Source organism: Rhinolophus sinicus, chromosome 17 (genome assembly GCF_057876585.1).
Source record: "Rhinolophus sinicus isolate RSI-liver-muscle chromosome 17, RSI-T2T, whole genome shotgun sequence".
NCBI classification, from domain to species: domain Eukaryota; kingdom Metazoa; phylum Chordata; class Mammalia; order Chiroptera; family Rhinolophidae; genus Rhinolophus; species Rhinolophus sinicus.
Genome location: NC_142517.1, coordinates 180,210,067 through 180,227,425, shown reverse-complemented (window position 1 = coordinate 180,227,425; position 17,359 = coordinate 180,210,067). Strand labels below are relative to the sequence as shown.

Genomic DNA, 17,359 nt, shown 5'->3' with positions numbered 1-17,359 from the left:
AATTTATGGCAATGGTTTCTTTAAAAAGTTTAATGTAGCGCTGAAGTTATTGGGATCTCTGTTGTTACCAAAGCGGATTTTTAAAATTACGTTTCCCTCTTGCAATCATTTTTACAGCAATCAAGGAGCCATAAAGGGAGAAGGTAAAGCTCGGGCACTGTGTCAGGCTTGAGTAGATCAGAGTAGTGTTTGATAAGGGACCGGTTTGGATTTTGATGTGGAGGGATTTCCAGGACTGCATTGTTTCCGAGTAGCTCAGTGATATCAGCACATATTCTGTGATTTAACTCAGCACCAGATGTGGAGGCGTTTTGTAGAAGGAAAAAACAGTGTTAATTACCCTCTTTCCCCGTTTGGCAGCATCTATCTGTGGACAGTACACTGTAGCCCCAATTCACTGAAAGGAAGAGAATATTATTCTTGGAACTTGTATGAGCCTAGAGAGACAATATTGTGAACAGAACCACGACTTAAGAATTTAAGAACATTCTAGTGGTCAAAATATTTTTTTCAGTAAAGTAAAACAAAATCCTAACTGGAGAGGTTTAGGGGGACAGTAGCAAGATAGACAACGGGAAAAAAGGCTAAATATGTTGGGAATTGATTGGTAGCATGCGACTATTAATTGGTAAGTTAATCTGTCAGTTAGTGATTAACTAACAATGGTAGCTGTGTTTATCAAGTGACAATGATACCTGTTGGCAGCTTTTACTTTTTCAGCAGTCAAGTTCGTAGCATAGTTTCTAGTCCACCAAAATTTCATCCCCGAGGCCCTACCAGGACCATGAATAGTGCACGGCAGTTGCTCAAGGCTTCCACACCGCCCTGAGAATCCTAAAACCCTGGAGTCAGCTCGAAGTCTCTCCATTTCTTTAAGTTTGTGGTTCAGGCACAGGTAACTGAAAACAGATGTGCTGAGTGAAAACTGCTAGTTTTCTCGTTGAACTTTTGTGATTTGGGGGTGGGGAGCAAAAGCTGCCATTTACAAACCCTTTGTGCTTTTGTTACGAGCACAGTTTTCTGATCTCAGCAATATTTGCCCACGTTTTATCCAGATGCTTTCTTTTTTGTTTCTTAGAGGGATTGCCGACCTAGGTGGAGAGGAGCCGTAGCCCCCCTTTTTCTGTATGTTAATCTTTTTCTCCCAGTTGCCTGTTTTCTGTCTGTGGACTGCAGATGGCCCTGTGGGACCCAGGGTGATTTTCCGACTTAGCATCACCTCTTACAGTTCTTCTGTTAAACACTCATTAAACTGTTCGATAGCCTTAGGGACAGAGTGAATTGGCAGTCCTGTCACATACTTGTGCTACAAGAAAGGGCAATGATTGGACAGTAAAGAAAAGAAATAAGGTAGTTTAAAGACAGAAATAGCTCATAAACCCTGAGTCCCAGGGAAGACCACATTCTTATAGTGGTGGTGATTGCAGAAGAATGATGCCAGCAAACCTTTCGCAAGCATGTACAGTGGCGGGAGAACAGGTGAGATACTGGGGAAACCAGTATGAGACACTGTACCCAGGAGCTTCACAGTCCAACTGAGGTGGGGTGGGGCATATGGGAAGAAATAAGCCACAATGCAGGGCAGTCCGTGTACAGTGCCAGAGATCGCTATCATGGCAGCTCTGGGGAGAGAAAGCATCCAGGGCAGGAAGTTTCCTGAAAAGAGGCTTTGTCGAGGATATGTAATTTGAGCTGGTTTTGAAATGCCTCATGGTAGGAGTTGGACAAACTGGGAAGAAGGAGGAAGGGGGCATTTGGGGCAGAGGTCAGCAAAGCAAATGGGAAAAAGGAAGCTCTGTGCAGGGTTTCCAGGCGCAGTGATGGGAGCAGATTGCACAGGCAGCTGTGGGAGATGAGAGGAGAGAGCGGGCAGCACTGGTTTGTTGGAGGCCCCTGAAACACCGCTAAGGAGTTTGGGTTCTGTGGGGAGCCCTGGGAGGCTTTTGATCAGGGGTTGTGATGTATTCGAAGTAATGTTTTAGGACAAATAATCGAACCATGATGTAGAAGCCTAATGTCTTACTTACTGTGGGGACTGTGTGATACTGTACTACAAGCCATTTTCTGTTAGAGGTGCAGCTTTGTGGGCACAGGCGGCCCCTGGCATTGTTAGGAACTGACCACCACAGTCTTGTTAGTTAGGAGAGGGAAATGTTTGATCACCAGCTTCTCTTAAATCCACGGGGGCAATATTTTATCAGGCTTTGAAATGTGGGCTGAATGATGGATATGTGATCAACTCCTAAATACAGCACTGCCAAGTGCAGCCCTGCAATCATGTGGTTATGAAATACTATCCAGGCTGAAATCATAAGAAAAAATCCCTCTCCGTCTGACCTACTCACAACGCTCTCTATGAGAGCCTAATCTTTGAAGGGACGGGGAACTGGAGAACCGCTGACTACACGAAATGCAAATGAGAATTCCATGTGGAGGGATTCTTCTGAGTTTTTGGTATATTCTTCTTTTGAGTGTTTGCTTCAGACCACACCACCTGTTTCTGCTCCAAATGTTACCAAAGCCAGAGGTCCCTGCCTCAGAGATTGGAGGCACTTGCTTGCTATTGACCCAATGTGGTCCCCGAGGGAAGGGAAATGCATGGAGGGGAAGAGAGGGTGGGCAGAGGGGAGTTTTGGTCTTTGCAGTTAATAAAACCCGTGCCACAAAGCAGTGCTTTGATTGGAAGTCTTCTTCCAGAAGCATCTGGTCTCCTGGCAATGCACCTAGAGGTTGATGAGTGTGGGAATGGGGTGTAATACATAGTTATTAGTCTTGCTCCTGCTTAGCAGAAGAAATTCTCATTGACCACAAGACAATAACGCATGAAATGATTGGTCCCACCTCACCTGTATCTCCTCTGCCAGGTCACTGTAAGGCTGGTCCAAAAGAAACCTGAAGTTTGATTTTGACTGGTTGCTAAAGGGTGCTAAATGTGGGTAGGCAAAGCAAGATTTCATTCATTGCAGAAGGCTGGTTCTTTTCAAACTGTGGACCCCGGAGTTATCAGTCATAGAAAAACATAGGTTGACAGAGGGAAGGAGCAATGTAAAATTAGTGAATTTTCTTTAGGGTTCTGTAGACAGAGAAGTAGCCACTCAGCTGTCTCTGGTCCTGGGACTTCTTGTCCCCTGTGACATACACAGTATTCTGACTTCTCTTGTGATTAGCCAATCTCATTTCACATCTGTGGAAAGTACAGGCCTCCTCTGTTATCCTTGTCATTTTGTTCCCATTCTCCATGGACATATGGCAGCCATTACAAGATTGCTTATAGTTATGTCCTCCTTATTCTTAAATGAGATGACAAATCACTGGTTTAAAGAATATACGGAAGATTCCCTGTGTTATTAGGGTATCTTCCATTGCTTGCTGAGATCGATTCACTCTCTGGCCACCTGCTCAGCTGCTCCTTCTCTTCCGCACACTCCTGCCCTTTCCAATGGCTCTTGAGACATTATGAGCAATGGGTCTCAAAGTGTGGTCCTCAGGTCAGCAGAATCAGCACCCCCTGCAAACTGTTTGAAATGTAAATGTTAGGGTCCCACCCAAGGATCTGAGTTGGAAACACTGGGGGTGGGCCCAGCCGTCTATGTTTCAACAAGCCCCCCCGCCCCCCGATTCTGATGCATGATAAATTCTGACTGTCTGAGGTTGAGATACACTTATCACACAACAGATGGCTTATGAAGAGCCTTGATCTTTCTCTTTGTAGTGATAAAAATGAATTTTGCATCTACCTGAATGCACATCTAGAACGCAGAATAAAAACCGAATCTGATGCATTTCATCTTCATTTCTATTCATTGTTGACAATTTCTGTATTAGAATGGAGAAACTTAGCACTTTGCAATTTAACACCTAGTTAAACACCACTTAACCCCTTAGCACTAGTCAATTGCTTTTCCTCCAAGACTGTTTCCATCCCTACCTTCCCCACCAGCCCCTCCGATTGCTGTAGTCACTCACTGTCTATTAGGCTAATTTGCTGCTCTGGGAGACAGCATTAAGATGACTCTCTGATTAGGCGAGAATTGATTAAGCAGAAGCTGCATTATGCTCTTGCTGGATCAGTGGAAGCAATGAGAGCTCCCAATTCCAAGCCTCCTTCCATTTTGCTGTTGCCTCAATTAAGTTACTTTTCTATGATTGGTGGCTCATTAGTATTAGTGACTCCTGAATGTGCGTTCGCATCCTAGAGTCTTTCTAGCCGTATGTGAATGATGACACATGTGCTCAGAATCCCTCATGATGGTTGGTTTCCTGTTGTCGTCCTGAATGTTGCTGACAAGGTGAATAGCAAGATGGAAATGCAGCTTTGGGTAGAAATCATACTTTTTGAACCCCCCCTGGGCTCTCTCCCATACCCACTCCCAACACCCTTTTCTTCTGGCCAGGTCCTGAGTGTTAGCTGGGTTGTTCAGCCCTGTCCTCCGAGGATGCAAGACCTGAGTTTGAAACCGTAAATTACTTGACATCTCTAGGCCTCAGTATCTTCTTCTGAGAGACCTGACAGGAATGGTCTTTACCCCAGAGGGCAGCCATGAGTTCTGATGGAGACAATGTATGTAAAGGCTTCTGCAGTAATTCTCCTGAGATGACGCTCTGTTCTTACTGTTTTTCAGATCCCCACTCCAATGCACCCTCTTCAAGAGACCTTCCCCAGGCAAGCTTCTGCCTTTCTTGAATTCCCATAGCACTTGGTTGGTGTTGCTTTCTGGCATTTGACATTGTGTGTCCCCTTTTAGGCTGTGAGCACCTCCAGGCTAGGTGATGGCTTGGTGACCCTCTCTCCTCCATATCTGTGAATACCAAGCCTGGATGAGCATCAGAATCACTTGGGAGCTTTGAAAAAATACATATTCCTGGGTTCTAGCCCCCAGAGAACATTCTGGTGAGTCTGGATTCGAACCTCGGAACCTTCTATTGGGGAGGCTGGTTAGCTCAGTTGGCTAGAGCGCGGTGCTCTTAACAAGGTTGCCAGTTCGATCCCCACATGGGCCACTGTGAGCTGCGCCCTCCACAACTAGATTGAAACAACTACTTGACGTGGAGCCGATGGGTCCTGGAAAAACACACTTAAAATAAATAAAAGTTAAAAAAAAAGAATTCTATCAAACCCAACATTCCCTTTTAAATATTTTATGACATCCTTTTTACATCCTGAAATAAAACTTAAAGATAATAGACCTCACACACAATGTTAAAAAAAAAAAAAATAAGACTAACTGTAATATAAAGGAGAAATAAGATGAAAATAATTTATAATAAAATAGCTTATATTTCAACATGTGCACAGCTACATTAGAAAACAATAATTCAGATATTTGCTATTATAATAAATTAGTTTGAATTAACAAATATTTAGCTGAATATCATCAATAATCACACATAAAACCTTATAAATGAGAGCTAAATAAGTCTTTTTATGTATGTTACTAAGAATAAGAATTATAAATGTAGATCAATACAGGTGTGTTATAGAGGCGACTGGCTAATCGTGATATTTCTGAAACTGTCTTGATTTTTTTTAGGGGATAAAAAATCCCTTGGTAAAGTTATGAATAGAATAAAGTACACCCTTCCCTCAATTTATAGGGTAGTCAAATTCCTATAAAATTCAGCATATTTAAAACAACAAAATATTTTTGTAAAATGCAGAATCTAGGCTCAGATTATTTTAGAAAATTTGTTTTTCCTGTGGGACAATTCATAATCAAGAGGGACCTTACGGAGTATTGTAGGGGTGTAACATTCCTGCTCCTCCACAAGTGTCAGCAGAGTCCTGTAATTATATTAACAATCTGTAGCTCCTTATCCAGTTCCAAAGCTTCTAGGGGCAGTGACGCCCCACTGAGAACTATGGAAACAGAAAGGATCAGCCCTAAACTATAGTCAGCCAAAGCCCTTGTGGCCCCCAGCAGGTTGCCCCAGGACAAGATGTTCTGTACATACTTGGTGAATATGAATGAATTCTCAGACTTTGAATACTTGAGATAAATGGCACATATGTAAAACAAGCAAGCCAACAAACACACAAAGTTTACAAGCATGATTCCCCCCTCCCCCCGCCAGAATTGGCCTCTGCTCATCATCACCTTATAAAAACCTTGGGGTACTTAAAACTGCAAAAGGCCTTTGTTGCAGGCTGGGTTCTCTGGAAGCAGATGCCAACGTGGAGCCTGGGGTGCTCATCAGAGACCAAAACCCAGGAAGGGAAGGAAGCAGGATTAGGCAGAGGAAGAGGTTGAAGAGGTCTCAGCCAGACTCGTGGGAAGTCCTGGACTGAGTACTTGCCGTCTAGGGGTACTGCTTTGCACCAGAATGCCCCAGAATTACTGGGCCTCAGTCACCAGATGTGGATTGTTGGATTGTCACGGCAACTGCAGGTAGGGTGTGACCTTAGCCAGGCTGCTTTCCACAGCTGAGGCAGTCCCTGAAGGAACTGGTGGCTGGAAGCCATATGCACTCCCCAAAGCTGGGTGGCAAGTTCTTCCCTGAAGGGTGGTTTGGGTAGCTCACCTCTGGTCTACCACAGGCTTTTGCATATACCTTCACTTGTGCCTTACAGTAATGCTAGGAGATGAGTACAGTTATTCCCATTTCCTAGATGAGGAAGCTGAGGCTTTGAGCATTTTCACTAACTTCCCTGGTTTAAGTGCCCAACTAGTGTCTCAGTGAGAACTGGATTCCCGGCCTTCCAAATGCCAGGTTCCCTCAGTGATGTCCACATGGGCTTGGTGATATTCATTCATTCACTAATTTATTCCCAGTCATCTATTCCCACTCATTTGGTTGGTGTGAAGTGCTGTGCCCCATGCTGCAACGGGACAGCCAAGCTGCTAAAACTTGTCCCATTCATGCTGCTTCTTTCGTGGTTGATTGAGTAGCTTATAGGTCAATTAGCAGTGAGGTAGAAATATCTGAGTCCTTTTAAATTCCTACCTTTTATCACTTGATCAGCTTAAGGAATTAATTTTAAGAATCCTTGACATGCCTGGTAGCTACTTGTTTTGTGATAAGCTTTTCCTCGTAGGTTGTTTCTGGCATAGACTAGGATATTTGATTTAGGGCCTCCAGAAAAGAGCACCCTGGGCCTTCAAGATATCACTTCCCAGGCTCCAGCCAACTGGGATTTGTGGGTGCACCGACAGGCTGGCAGCTGCCTCGGCAATGTGACATGCACACCAGGAAGCACATGCCTGCCAGGGGCGCTGGCCTAGGTCCCCGGCCCTGTGCCCTCTTCTTCTCTCTTTGCCAGTCGGCCTCAGTTTGGGCTCTCGGTGGCCTATTGAAAATGCTTTCAAATCATTCCCTCAGGGGGAGCTACTGTCTTTAATCAAAGGCAAGGCATTTCTGCTACTATGTGTTGGAGTAATTTGGGATTTTTAATAAATCAAATGAGAAATGACTACTAGGGTACGAGGTTGGCCATAGGCAGGTTCAGTGAACCCTTGGAATTGTGAACCGTATGAACTCTGACAGCTGAAATAAAAACAACAGAAGCATAGTTCTTAGTATGATAGCGTAATATTTTTGAGATCAGAATTCTTTTAAAATAGTCTGATTTTAAAAAAATGGCAAAATACATGTTCACTGTTGCAATACAGTCTCCTGCCCCCGCCAATGCTGTCATACCCTTAATGTCATCAGTACTAATAGTCGTTTGTATTTCCTTCTCTGCCTTTCTCTGTGCTTATTCAAACATGTACTCATATATTCACCCACGTGTTTTTTCTTTCTTTTCCATAAAAATATGATTCTAAATATTTTATAAATTGCTTTATCCACAAAACAATATATTATGGATATTTCCCCTCAGGTCAGCATATAGCTTCATAATGTGCCACAGTGTGGATATAGCATGATTTATTCAACCGTTTTTCCTACCGATAGACATTCAGCTTGTTTCCAGTTTTTGTTATTAAAACAACACTGCAATGCACGTTGTTAGTCCAAATAGTGCTTCTACAGGCTCCCGGGAGCTGGGAATGAGGAGGCGAACAAGAAAGAGATGCTTGCTGCTTTTCAGAAGTTTACATTGCAGTGGAGAGGAAGCTGTGTATAAACAGGGAAAGCAATACATAAAATAGGAAATAGCAGCTAGAGATAAGGGCGCTGAGAAAAATAAAGCAAGATGCTGTATTAGAGGAAAGGCCTCTTTTAGGAGCTAAGTTTCAGCTGAGACCCCGGGACTAGGGTGACGCCCTTTGGACACCTGCTGTAAGAGTGGTGCAGGTGAGGGGGTACCTGTCCAGGGATCATTTATTAATGGTGTCTGCCAGACAGCCTTCTGCAGAAGTTGTAGCGATTCCCATTCCACTCGGCCATGTCTCAGAGGCCCCGTTTCCCCATACCCTCCTCAGCTTTAGGTGTTATTAATCTTTCAAAATTTTGCCAATACAATATGTGAAAATAGATAGTTCCCTGAGTACTAATGCTGTTAGGTAGCTTTTTATATGTTCATGACCTTTTCACATTTCTCTTCCTTGAATTGCTACTCATTACTTTGACATTAAAAACATTTGGGTTATCTAGCCTCTGCTGTAGGAGCGCTCTGTCGATCAGACCCGGTGGCCTCTTATATATCCTGGCTTACACATAATATTTTCTCTTCATCTTTCTTCAGTCTCTGCACTATTAAGACCTATTTCCTTCAGTCCCAGAGAGAAGCAGTCCTTGTTAATCCTTAGGAATTATGGACCTTAGGCCTCGGGCCTGTGAGTTTTTTCAAAGGTTTAAAAGCATGTCTAAAATCAGAAAAAAAAAAAATTTTTTTATTGGCTTCTTGAACACTAAGAGAAAACTGCAAAATTGAAGGTAATGTATATTTTAATCAAATGCCTATGAAACATAACTTTATGTCAACTAGTCATTTACAACCAACTCAATATATAGTTACTTACAACTCAAATAAAAGTAATGTATACTTAGTGTGGGAGGTGGGTGTATTTTTACCTTTTTAATATGGTGCTGGGCTAGGCTCTAAATGAAAGAATGCTCGGTGGCCTTGGAAGATGTTAAGCCACCCTCGAATCTCCCAGAATTGTTAAAAAGAAAACATTTGCCTCACTCTGCTTCTCTTTCAAGTTTCTTGACCTCCCCTTTTCTGTGTTCTGTCTTGGATTTCTCTGCTTTAGTGCCTCCTGATCACTTGCAGGTCTGCACTCAGGCGTCTGCTCCCACCGTGCCCCTGGACTGGCTCTGCTCATTCTCTGTTGCCTCCTGATCCAGTTCTCACCTTAGTCTGATGTTCTTTGGGGCTGTTGATTGTTCTCTTCTGGAAACTCTTTGCTTCCTTCCTTTTGTTCATTTTCTCTTAGTTTTCTTTCTACCTTTCTGATCACTTTTCCTCATCTCCCCACCTCCCAACTCAATGTTGGTTCCTCACCAATCCTTCCCTGACTCTCTTCTCACCTTGGCTAATTTCAGCAATTCCTTTGTCTTCCAACTCCCCTCATTCTGACTGTATACTACCTTGAAACCTTTACAGAGGAAAAAGTATATGAATTTTCAAAAGAATCTACATACCCGTCCCAACACCATAGAGAAAACAAACAATCCTTTAGTATTGATTTAACCCAAGAGAGTATTTTCAAACTGATTTTGCAACCCTTTGGTGGGTTGTGAATGTAATGGGCAGTGACTACCTTAAAAAAAAAATAAATAAATAAAATATATATATATATATACACACACACACACACACACACACACACACACATACATAATAGAACAGAAAATGTAATTTTATATCACATGTAGTAAGGTAGATATCTTTTTCATAAAGACGTTGGTTAAATTGTGTATTTGTGTGTGTCAGGACTGGCATCATAATTTGTGGGATCCAGTGCAAAATGAAAATGTGGGACCCCTTGTTAAAAACTTTTGGGACTTTCAAGATGGCAACAGCTGAGCACTTGACTGAGAGTGGGGCCCTTCTGAGCACAGGGCCCTGAGCAGCTTCACAGCTCTCCCATGAAGCCCGCCCTCGTGTGTGGATGTATGTGAATGACCTGGGTTGAGATGTAAAATTGTTTTCTTATTATGGCTCACAGCCAAATAAGTTTGAAAGCCACTTTTCTAATAATGTGTGCCGAGATTCACATGGAAGGGTGGCTGTAGGGTCGCTGGTTCTGAACAATCTGCATTCAGTCACTCCTACTCTGGCCTGCTCACCTCCACCTTGCCAGCCAGCTCCACTTCCCCTGTTCCTGCTGTGCGGGTGCCCAGTTAGTTATGCCCAGCTCCAGGATTTCAGCTTTCTTATCTCCAGTTGTCCCTGTCCCAAGCTTATTGAGTTTGGGGAACACCCTTCCTGGGAGCCCCTTGGGGATTGGTTTGGACACTGCTTACAATTTCATGCTAACTTTTTTCCTATTTCCAACCCAGATGTCTCTCCTCAGCATGAATCTACTTATCACTTCTTAGAAATTCCACCTGGGTGTCCCTTGTGTGCTTGAGACTCATTTTCTACCTCATCTTTCCATTCCTCTCCTAACCTGCCCCTGTCCCTATATTCATCACTTTGGTTACTGCCACTATTGTTTAACCCAGTTGTCCAAGCTTAAAACCGGGGGCGTTATTCTTTAAGCTTCCATTCTGCCTTCTTCTCCACCTCCTCATATCCCATGAGTTGCCACGTCTTGTCGGCTTGGCCACCTACATAACTGCTTTGAGTCTATTCTCTTTTCTCCAAGTCTGGCAGGGAGTCTGACTCCTGGGCAGGGCATGCGAGGGCCCTTCACGCTGGTCTTCACCTGCGTTCTCATCCTCAGTTCCCACCCTACCCCCACCGACCCCTGCTTCAGCCACATATCTGTTCCCCTAAGTTCTTGGGCTTCTCAACTGCGAGAAATAGCACCTTTCCCCCATCTCCCACTGTCCTGGGGACATTTGGAAATGTGGTGGTGGCAGGGCATAACTCTAGTTATCACATTGATTGGGAGTTGCTTCTAGCAGCTAGTCGGTGGGGTCAGAGATGGAAAATAACCTGCAGTGTGTGGGACAGTTTCTCAAACAGGGAATTGTCCCACTCAGGACTGCAGGTTGCCACCCTGTTGAAAAACAGAATGGCGCTGTTCCATGCCTGTGTCCTTTGTGCCTGCCGTTCCCTTGGCTTGAGATGCCCCTCCTTGGGGAGCTTCTACATATTGAGTTCCAGTTTTAAAAATGCCACGTTCTCACTGTGAGGGATAGGAATGTCTAATCATCATGTTGTTTTGTACACCTGAAACTCGTATTAAAAAATGTTAATTAAAAAACCATTCTCCCGCCACATTCTCTTAGAAGTCTCCTGCGCTCCTTTTCACAGCAGAGTTAATGGGTTACCCCACTTTGTTCCAGGGGGCTTGTACCTCCAGCAGAGCACTTCTTTTCGCGTGTCTTTCCCTGCAAAAGGGCTGGTTGTATTCGGCTTTGTACTCCCTGCACCTGGCATAGTGCTGGCAGGTAGTGGGTGTGCAGTAAGCTAAAGAGGGTGGAATGGCTCAAAGAAATGAAACCATAGCCTTTCAGCTGTGCAGTTCTTGGATTGGGCTTTACTTGTTTAACTTGAATTTTGTCTTCTCCTTCCTCCCCCGCCTCTTTCTCTCTTTTTTCCTTTCTCAATTGCAGCCTTTCTAACTCTGGCATGTGCTTCTTCATTACTACAGATTGGCTATCTTCCATAGTTACAGTCATCTGCAGTTCCTCGAGGCATCTAAAAATTGAAACAGATCTTGGCCATCTTTGCTCCCGAGGTGTGATTGCAGTAGTTACAGCTCCCGTTTCCAAGGCAACAGCCTTCTGGTTAGAGTACAGTGCTGCTCTTAGTGGGTCCCCATTAGGAGAGAGGAGTCTTACGGCTCCTCTCTCCATATTCAAACTTCCTCTGCTTTATTGCTTATAAAAGGCCAGTTTACATTAGAATAGGGCAGGATAAAATATTACTGTGCTCTGGCAATTTTCAAACGTTTTATTGAAGCATACTATACATACAGAAGAGAGCACATATAATAAGTATATGTCTCCATGAACACACCCATATAAGTAGCACCCAGATCAAGAAACAGCACCCCAAAGTTTAATTATTTTTCATGCAACTGTTGGAATTTTTTTCTAATGTACTTTTCTTATTTTATCTCAGAATCACATTTCTTTTCCAAACCAACCCTTATCTGAGATCTTGTAAGATGGGGCCTGATTTAAGACCCCTGGGAAATCAACCCACAGGTTAGAGAGGGAGCTTTAGATTATTCCTATTTAAAATACCATTTCAGAATGCCAGCTCCCCAGTGTTAGGGGGTTCCTGTGGATCAGCTGCTCTAGGCTGATGGACTCTGTTGTTTGAAAGTGGTGCATGTAAGGAAGGCCTCATTCCATGCTGATTCCTAAAGCCCACCAGAAACAGATGCGTGCAAACATACAGACCCCTTTCCTCACCCCATTTGCCTCTCTTTCTTTTCTTTCTCTCTTTTTCTTTTCTTAAGTCATAGCTCTTGTGTATCTGTTGCAAATGGGATTTTTGAATCAGATCTCTCCAGGGTGAATCCTACCTGTCATCCATGTTGTGTGACTATATACAATTCCTTTCACCTCTCTGGTCTCAATTTCCTCACCTGTAAAATGGGAATGATATACTCCTCTTGAAGATGTAAAGTGAGGAATAAATGAGACAATGAATGTCAAAAATACTAGTGTTCTGCTTGGTTCACAGGAAGTCATAATAAATGATAGTTTCCTCTCTTTTATTACCCAAAGTTGAAACTCATCAGTGTCTTCATCGCAGTATTACTTGTCACCTAGGTGATCTCTTTACCACCTACTTCCCCTGCTCCAATTCATCTCCAATGCTTGTTTCTTCGGAGTTTTCTTTCTGATCTACTACTTTTATTATTTTCATCTCAAAAAGATCAGTAGATTTTCATGGCGTGTCTGTTCAAGTCAGGCATAGAAGGACTTCATAGGTTGGCTCCAGAGCTTTTGGCTTAGCACTGCCACATCAAGAACTGTTATTTTAGGGACTAAATGTGTTGATCACACTGTAATGCATGTAGAGAAGTGTCTGAGAGACACATATGAGTGTTTGAGACAAATTTAGATGTTTCAGAGATATATATAACCTCCTCTAAGCTCCTCTAATTGTCTCTTTGGTGCCCCTCAGATTTTCCTGGGTCTCTGCTCATCCAGGGACAATGCTCTCTCATTGGTCAGCCATTCAGGCATTTCAAATACAGAGGCTGCTTTTCTGTAAGTCATGGAAAGGTGATTTGGGCCATGGAGAGGGCAGTAGTTGGCATCTCGCTTGGCCTTCTTTCCTGTCATAATCCGGGTTCCTCAGCGGTGCCACAACTTGAGACACCCTTCTAGAGGTCCCGTTGCATTCTGGCTTTGAGGATTTAAGAAGCTCCAAGCTTAACTCTGGGACTCTGTGTGAAGTCAAGTCTAGCTGTGCCTTCGTGTTCCATGTTGGAAAATTGGGCTTTGATTTCATTCCCAAGTTGTAATTTCACCCTCGCACTTGATTATGATGACTCTTTCTCAGCTCCCCCCTTGACAACCTACTCACCCCCAGCTCCTTGGAATGGCCCCTCCGTTGGAACCCCAGTGCCTAGGATGGGGTTTCCATTCCCTAGAGACAGACTTCTCTGCACTCCTGGTGTTTTGTTTTGGACACTCCTACTCTAGCCCTAGGCCAGCTGTTTACTTAGATAACCTGGGCCCATAATTTCCAGATACCCAGTCTAATGCAACAATTGCCTCTTAGCCCCTGGAAATGTCATGCTGAAGGAGCATTTAGTACACCCTATTTGGAACTTGGCTCTCTGCCCTCTTACCTATCCAGAACAAAGTGGGGAATCAGGAAGCAGTCTGAAAACCAGAGCTTGTGATTAGCCAAACCTAGACGTCTTCCAAGGTCTAATGATCACATTCTTTACTCCTAGGAGAAGGCCTTAGGCCTACACTTGTACTCTCACTTTAGACACACTGCTGATAAGTTGTGAGTGATTGGCTTTTAAGTGCACAGTAAGTTAGAAACAGCAAGTTATAGGTTGTTTACAATAGGGAGAAGTGATAACTTAACAGAAAGGGAAGGGTGAAGAGCAGAAAAATTACATTAAACATTCTAGAGTGATGTAGTATTTAAAACCCCCTGAGAGAATTTTTGAAATATAGAGTGACCCTTCACCATTGGCAAAATGTGCATTTATGGTCCTTATAATCTTCTCAAGAAGGTAAGGAAGGGTGTAGACATTTTAAGAAAATTTGCACCTCAAATGGCTAAAATAAAAAGCATTCCCATATGTATAAGGGCTAAACTTTTATTCATTAATATATCTAATGTTTAATGAACATCTATTATGTGCACTGTTCCAGGTGCTGAAGATACATGAGAAAGCAAAACAGACAAAATCTCTGCCCCCTTGGAGATTAATCTAGAAGAGTAGGCTATCTAGAGTAGTTCCCCATGACCTGAGAGGGTCCAGCTTTTTTAAAAAAAATATTTTTAATAATCTATGATGCACTTAGATTAAATGGAAAATATTATTTTTAAGACATTCAAAACTGGCTCTGTGAACGTCATATACCATTTTGAAAGTTTCTTGGGAGCTTAACTTACAATAGTTATTTCATTTTTCATCACAACAGGAAGTAAAATTTCTCATATGCAGAGGGTATTATATCCTCCAAGGGCTAAAATTTAAAGCACACATATTTGGTTTGAAGTAATTAAGAATCAGTCAGGAAGTATGTTTTGTTTTTTTACAGGCAGAATGGAGAGGTGTAACGACTTGCCTGAGGTTATATAGGGGTTAGTGACGTTCTTCAATGTCTGTACTGGAAGATTGCACCCTTCCAAGTGCAAGTCCCTGGGTTGGGACTGTTCAGTTTGTATAAAGAAAGAGGGAAGAAAAAATACAAAATTTAAATATAAAAGGTTAAAAAAATGGAGGCGTTTAATGTTCGTTTAATCAGTCCTAAAATGAATTCCTCACCCAGGCTTTTCTGGGTTAGATAGCAGACTTGAGACCTGCTTGTATATTAGTGGCTTAACTGACTCTCTTAAGGATATAATTTCAACTGTAATTTTCCTTCCCCTACCTTCCCCCTTCCCTCTAGCGTGCTTATAGAAAGCTGCTAGCTGTTATTTGAGGCTTTCTAAATTATCAAAATGAAACAGCTACTGTAGCTTTTGTTTTGGTCCTGAGTAGAAAGGACTAAAAATGGTTATGTTCTGTGGAGAGTTCTTTAGATGGTAATCTCTGAAAACTGAGGTGAGTTCAGCCTGGCCAGCCAGCGACCATCCTCAGAGAGGTTCCACTTGCCTGAGCAGTGACTTTGCTGGTAAAACACAGGCCTTCATGTACAGCTTTCCCCTTGCCTATATCCTGTTTGTGACTTTCTGCTTGAGAGTGAGCACTTGGTTTATTATTTTTTATAGGTCACTTTTATATAGGGATATGTCATATGCTTTGCATTCTAGACTGATTTTTAATTACTTCAAACCAAATATGTGTGCTTTAAATTTTAGCCCTTGGAGGATGTGATTCAATACTTTTACTACTAGAGTTCAATTTGTGGAAACATAGGTGGAATGTTATACTGCTAATAAAGCCAAGGGTTGGCATATGATCAAAAATCTTCCTTTTGGCTTTCTTTTTAATATCATGGAATTTTGTGCTCTTTCAAGTGTTTAAGGGAAGTGATACCCATTGGTTGGTCGTAGTGTCTCGGCAACATTTAATATGCTCTATTCATAAATGGTCTCAATTATAATACCCTCTGCATATGAGAATTTCTGCACTTAGGAGTTAAGGAATCACAAAACAAAACACTCGATCATTTTTATTAGACATGGCAGAGGCAGTAAAAAAAAAACCAAAACACAGAGAGAGAGAGAGAGAGAGAGAGAGAGAGAGAGAGAGCCCAAGCTTCCATTTTAGAAAGCTTTTACTTAAGAAAGTGCATTAGCATTTCTGTGACTAAAATAAGAAAAAAACTACCCAGCATGTGGAATGGGTTAATGATGTGTTTAGTCTTATTTGGATTTTTGGCTAGGGTGAGATTAGGGGTTGATATTGGACAGAATAGTTCTATGAGGACTCCATTCTGCAGGCGCGCTGGGTTTTTTCAGTGTTTTTGGCTGCTGACTCATTTACCATTCTTGTCAGCCAGCCAACTATCATTTTCATTCTGTGAGTCGTAATGACTGTTACAAAATTGAGAAAGTTTAGTGTCTTTTAACGTAGATTGTGTATTCTTTTTTTAAAAAAGACTTTCTTTCTTCCTTTTGTTTTTTTTTTTAGAGAAGTTTTAGATTCATAGCAAAATGGAGAGCAAGGTGATAGAGATTTCCCATACACCCCCTGTCCCACACATGCATAGGCCACCCCCACTATCAACTCCCTCCATCAAGGGCTGTGTTTGTGTTACAATCAATGAATCTACATTGACACGTTGTGATGCAATTTTTTTAAAAGAAAAAACAAACAAACAATGAAATCTGACCTGGTAATTTTATTCTAAATATTTTGTCCTGTTACATGGAGTCATGAATTTTGTTTCCTGAACTATGAAAAAAAAATGATTTTTTTAACTTCTCCCAGGCGTCTGGGAGAAATTAAGATAGGTTCCCATTTTATAAATGATGTGAAGGATTCCAGTGCCAAGGAATGTCCTACCTTTCTGAAGGAGGGATGAGGACCAGATGAGATTTTTGTTAGATGGACAAGATGGATGTTAGGACAGAAAAAAAAAAACTTTCTCCTTCTGTAAGGATGTCCCAAGTGAAAGGTAGGAAAGCTACTTCTTATTATGGATTACTTTTGTAGATCTTGATTTCAGGGATTATGAAAATTGATACCAACAACACAAAAAGATTCATGTTGTTGAACTAACATCAAACACTGATCACGGATACTAAAAACATGGTGAAAATTTTCCTTCAAGAAACCCAGGGTGCTTTCTGTTTAAAGAACAGATTTCAAAACAAAAGGTAGTTGTTGAATTCAAAATGCTTCAAGAGATGCATTAGTTAGGATACTAGTTTGGTCAAAATAACACAGAAGTTTATTTAATTCTCATCTATACTGGTCTGAGCATAAGCAGACCAAGGCTGAGAAGATGGCTTCCTGATGTTTGGAATAAAGGTACTCGCTCATACTACAACACCATCTCTATCACACATCCTTCATTTTCCAGCTAAGATGCTTGTCCCAGTTTCTATCACTATGGCAAAAGGGAGTAAGAAAGGAGAGGGCAGCCTCCTTTCCTTTTTTGTTTTTAATTAAAGGTTATTGGGGTGACAATGGTTAGTAAAGTTACATAGGTTTCAGGTGTACAATTCTGTAATACATCATCTATATATCACATTGTGTGT

At 42.2% G+C, this 17,359-nt stretch overlaps 1 protein-coding gene across 10 annotated transcripts in view; it reads left to right on the top strand.

Moving 5' to 3' along the window:
* Positions 1-17,359, top strand: part of ANKRD44 (ankyrin repeat domain 44) — a 289,820-nt gene that overhangs the window by 24,410 nt on the left and 248,051 nt on the right. For 3 of the 10 annotated variants that reach the window (XM_088794448.1, XM_088794442.1, XM_088794440.1), the window contains exon 1: positions 1,417-1,479. The exons of 4 other annotated variants lie outside the window; for them this stretch is intronic. In XM_088794448.1, the coding sequence (XP_088650574.1) occupies positions 1,432-1,479 (48 nt within the window). In that variant the 5' untranslated portion in view covers positions 1,417-1,431. Of the gene's footprint in view, positions 1-1,416; positions 1,480-17,359 lie in introns of those variants that run through there. 3 more of the 10 variants (XM_088794443.1, XM_088794445.1, XM_088794449.1) reach the window with 3 other exon arrangements.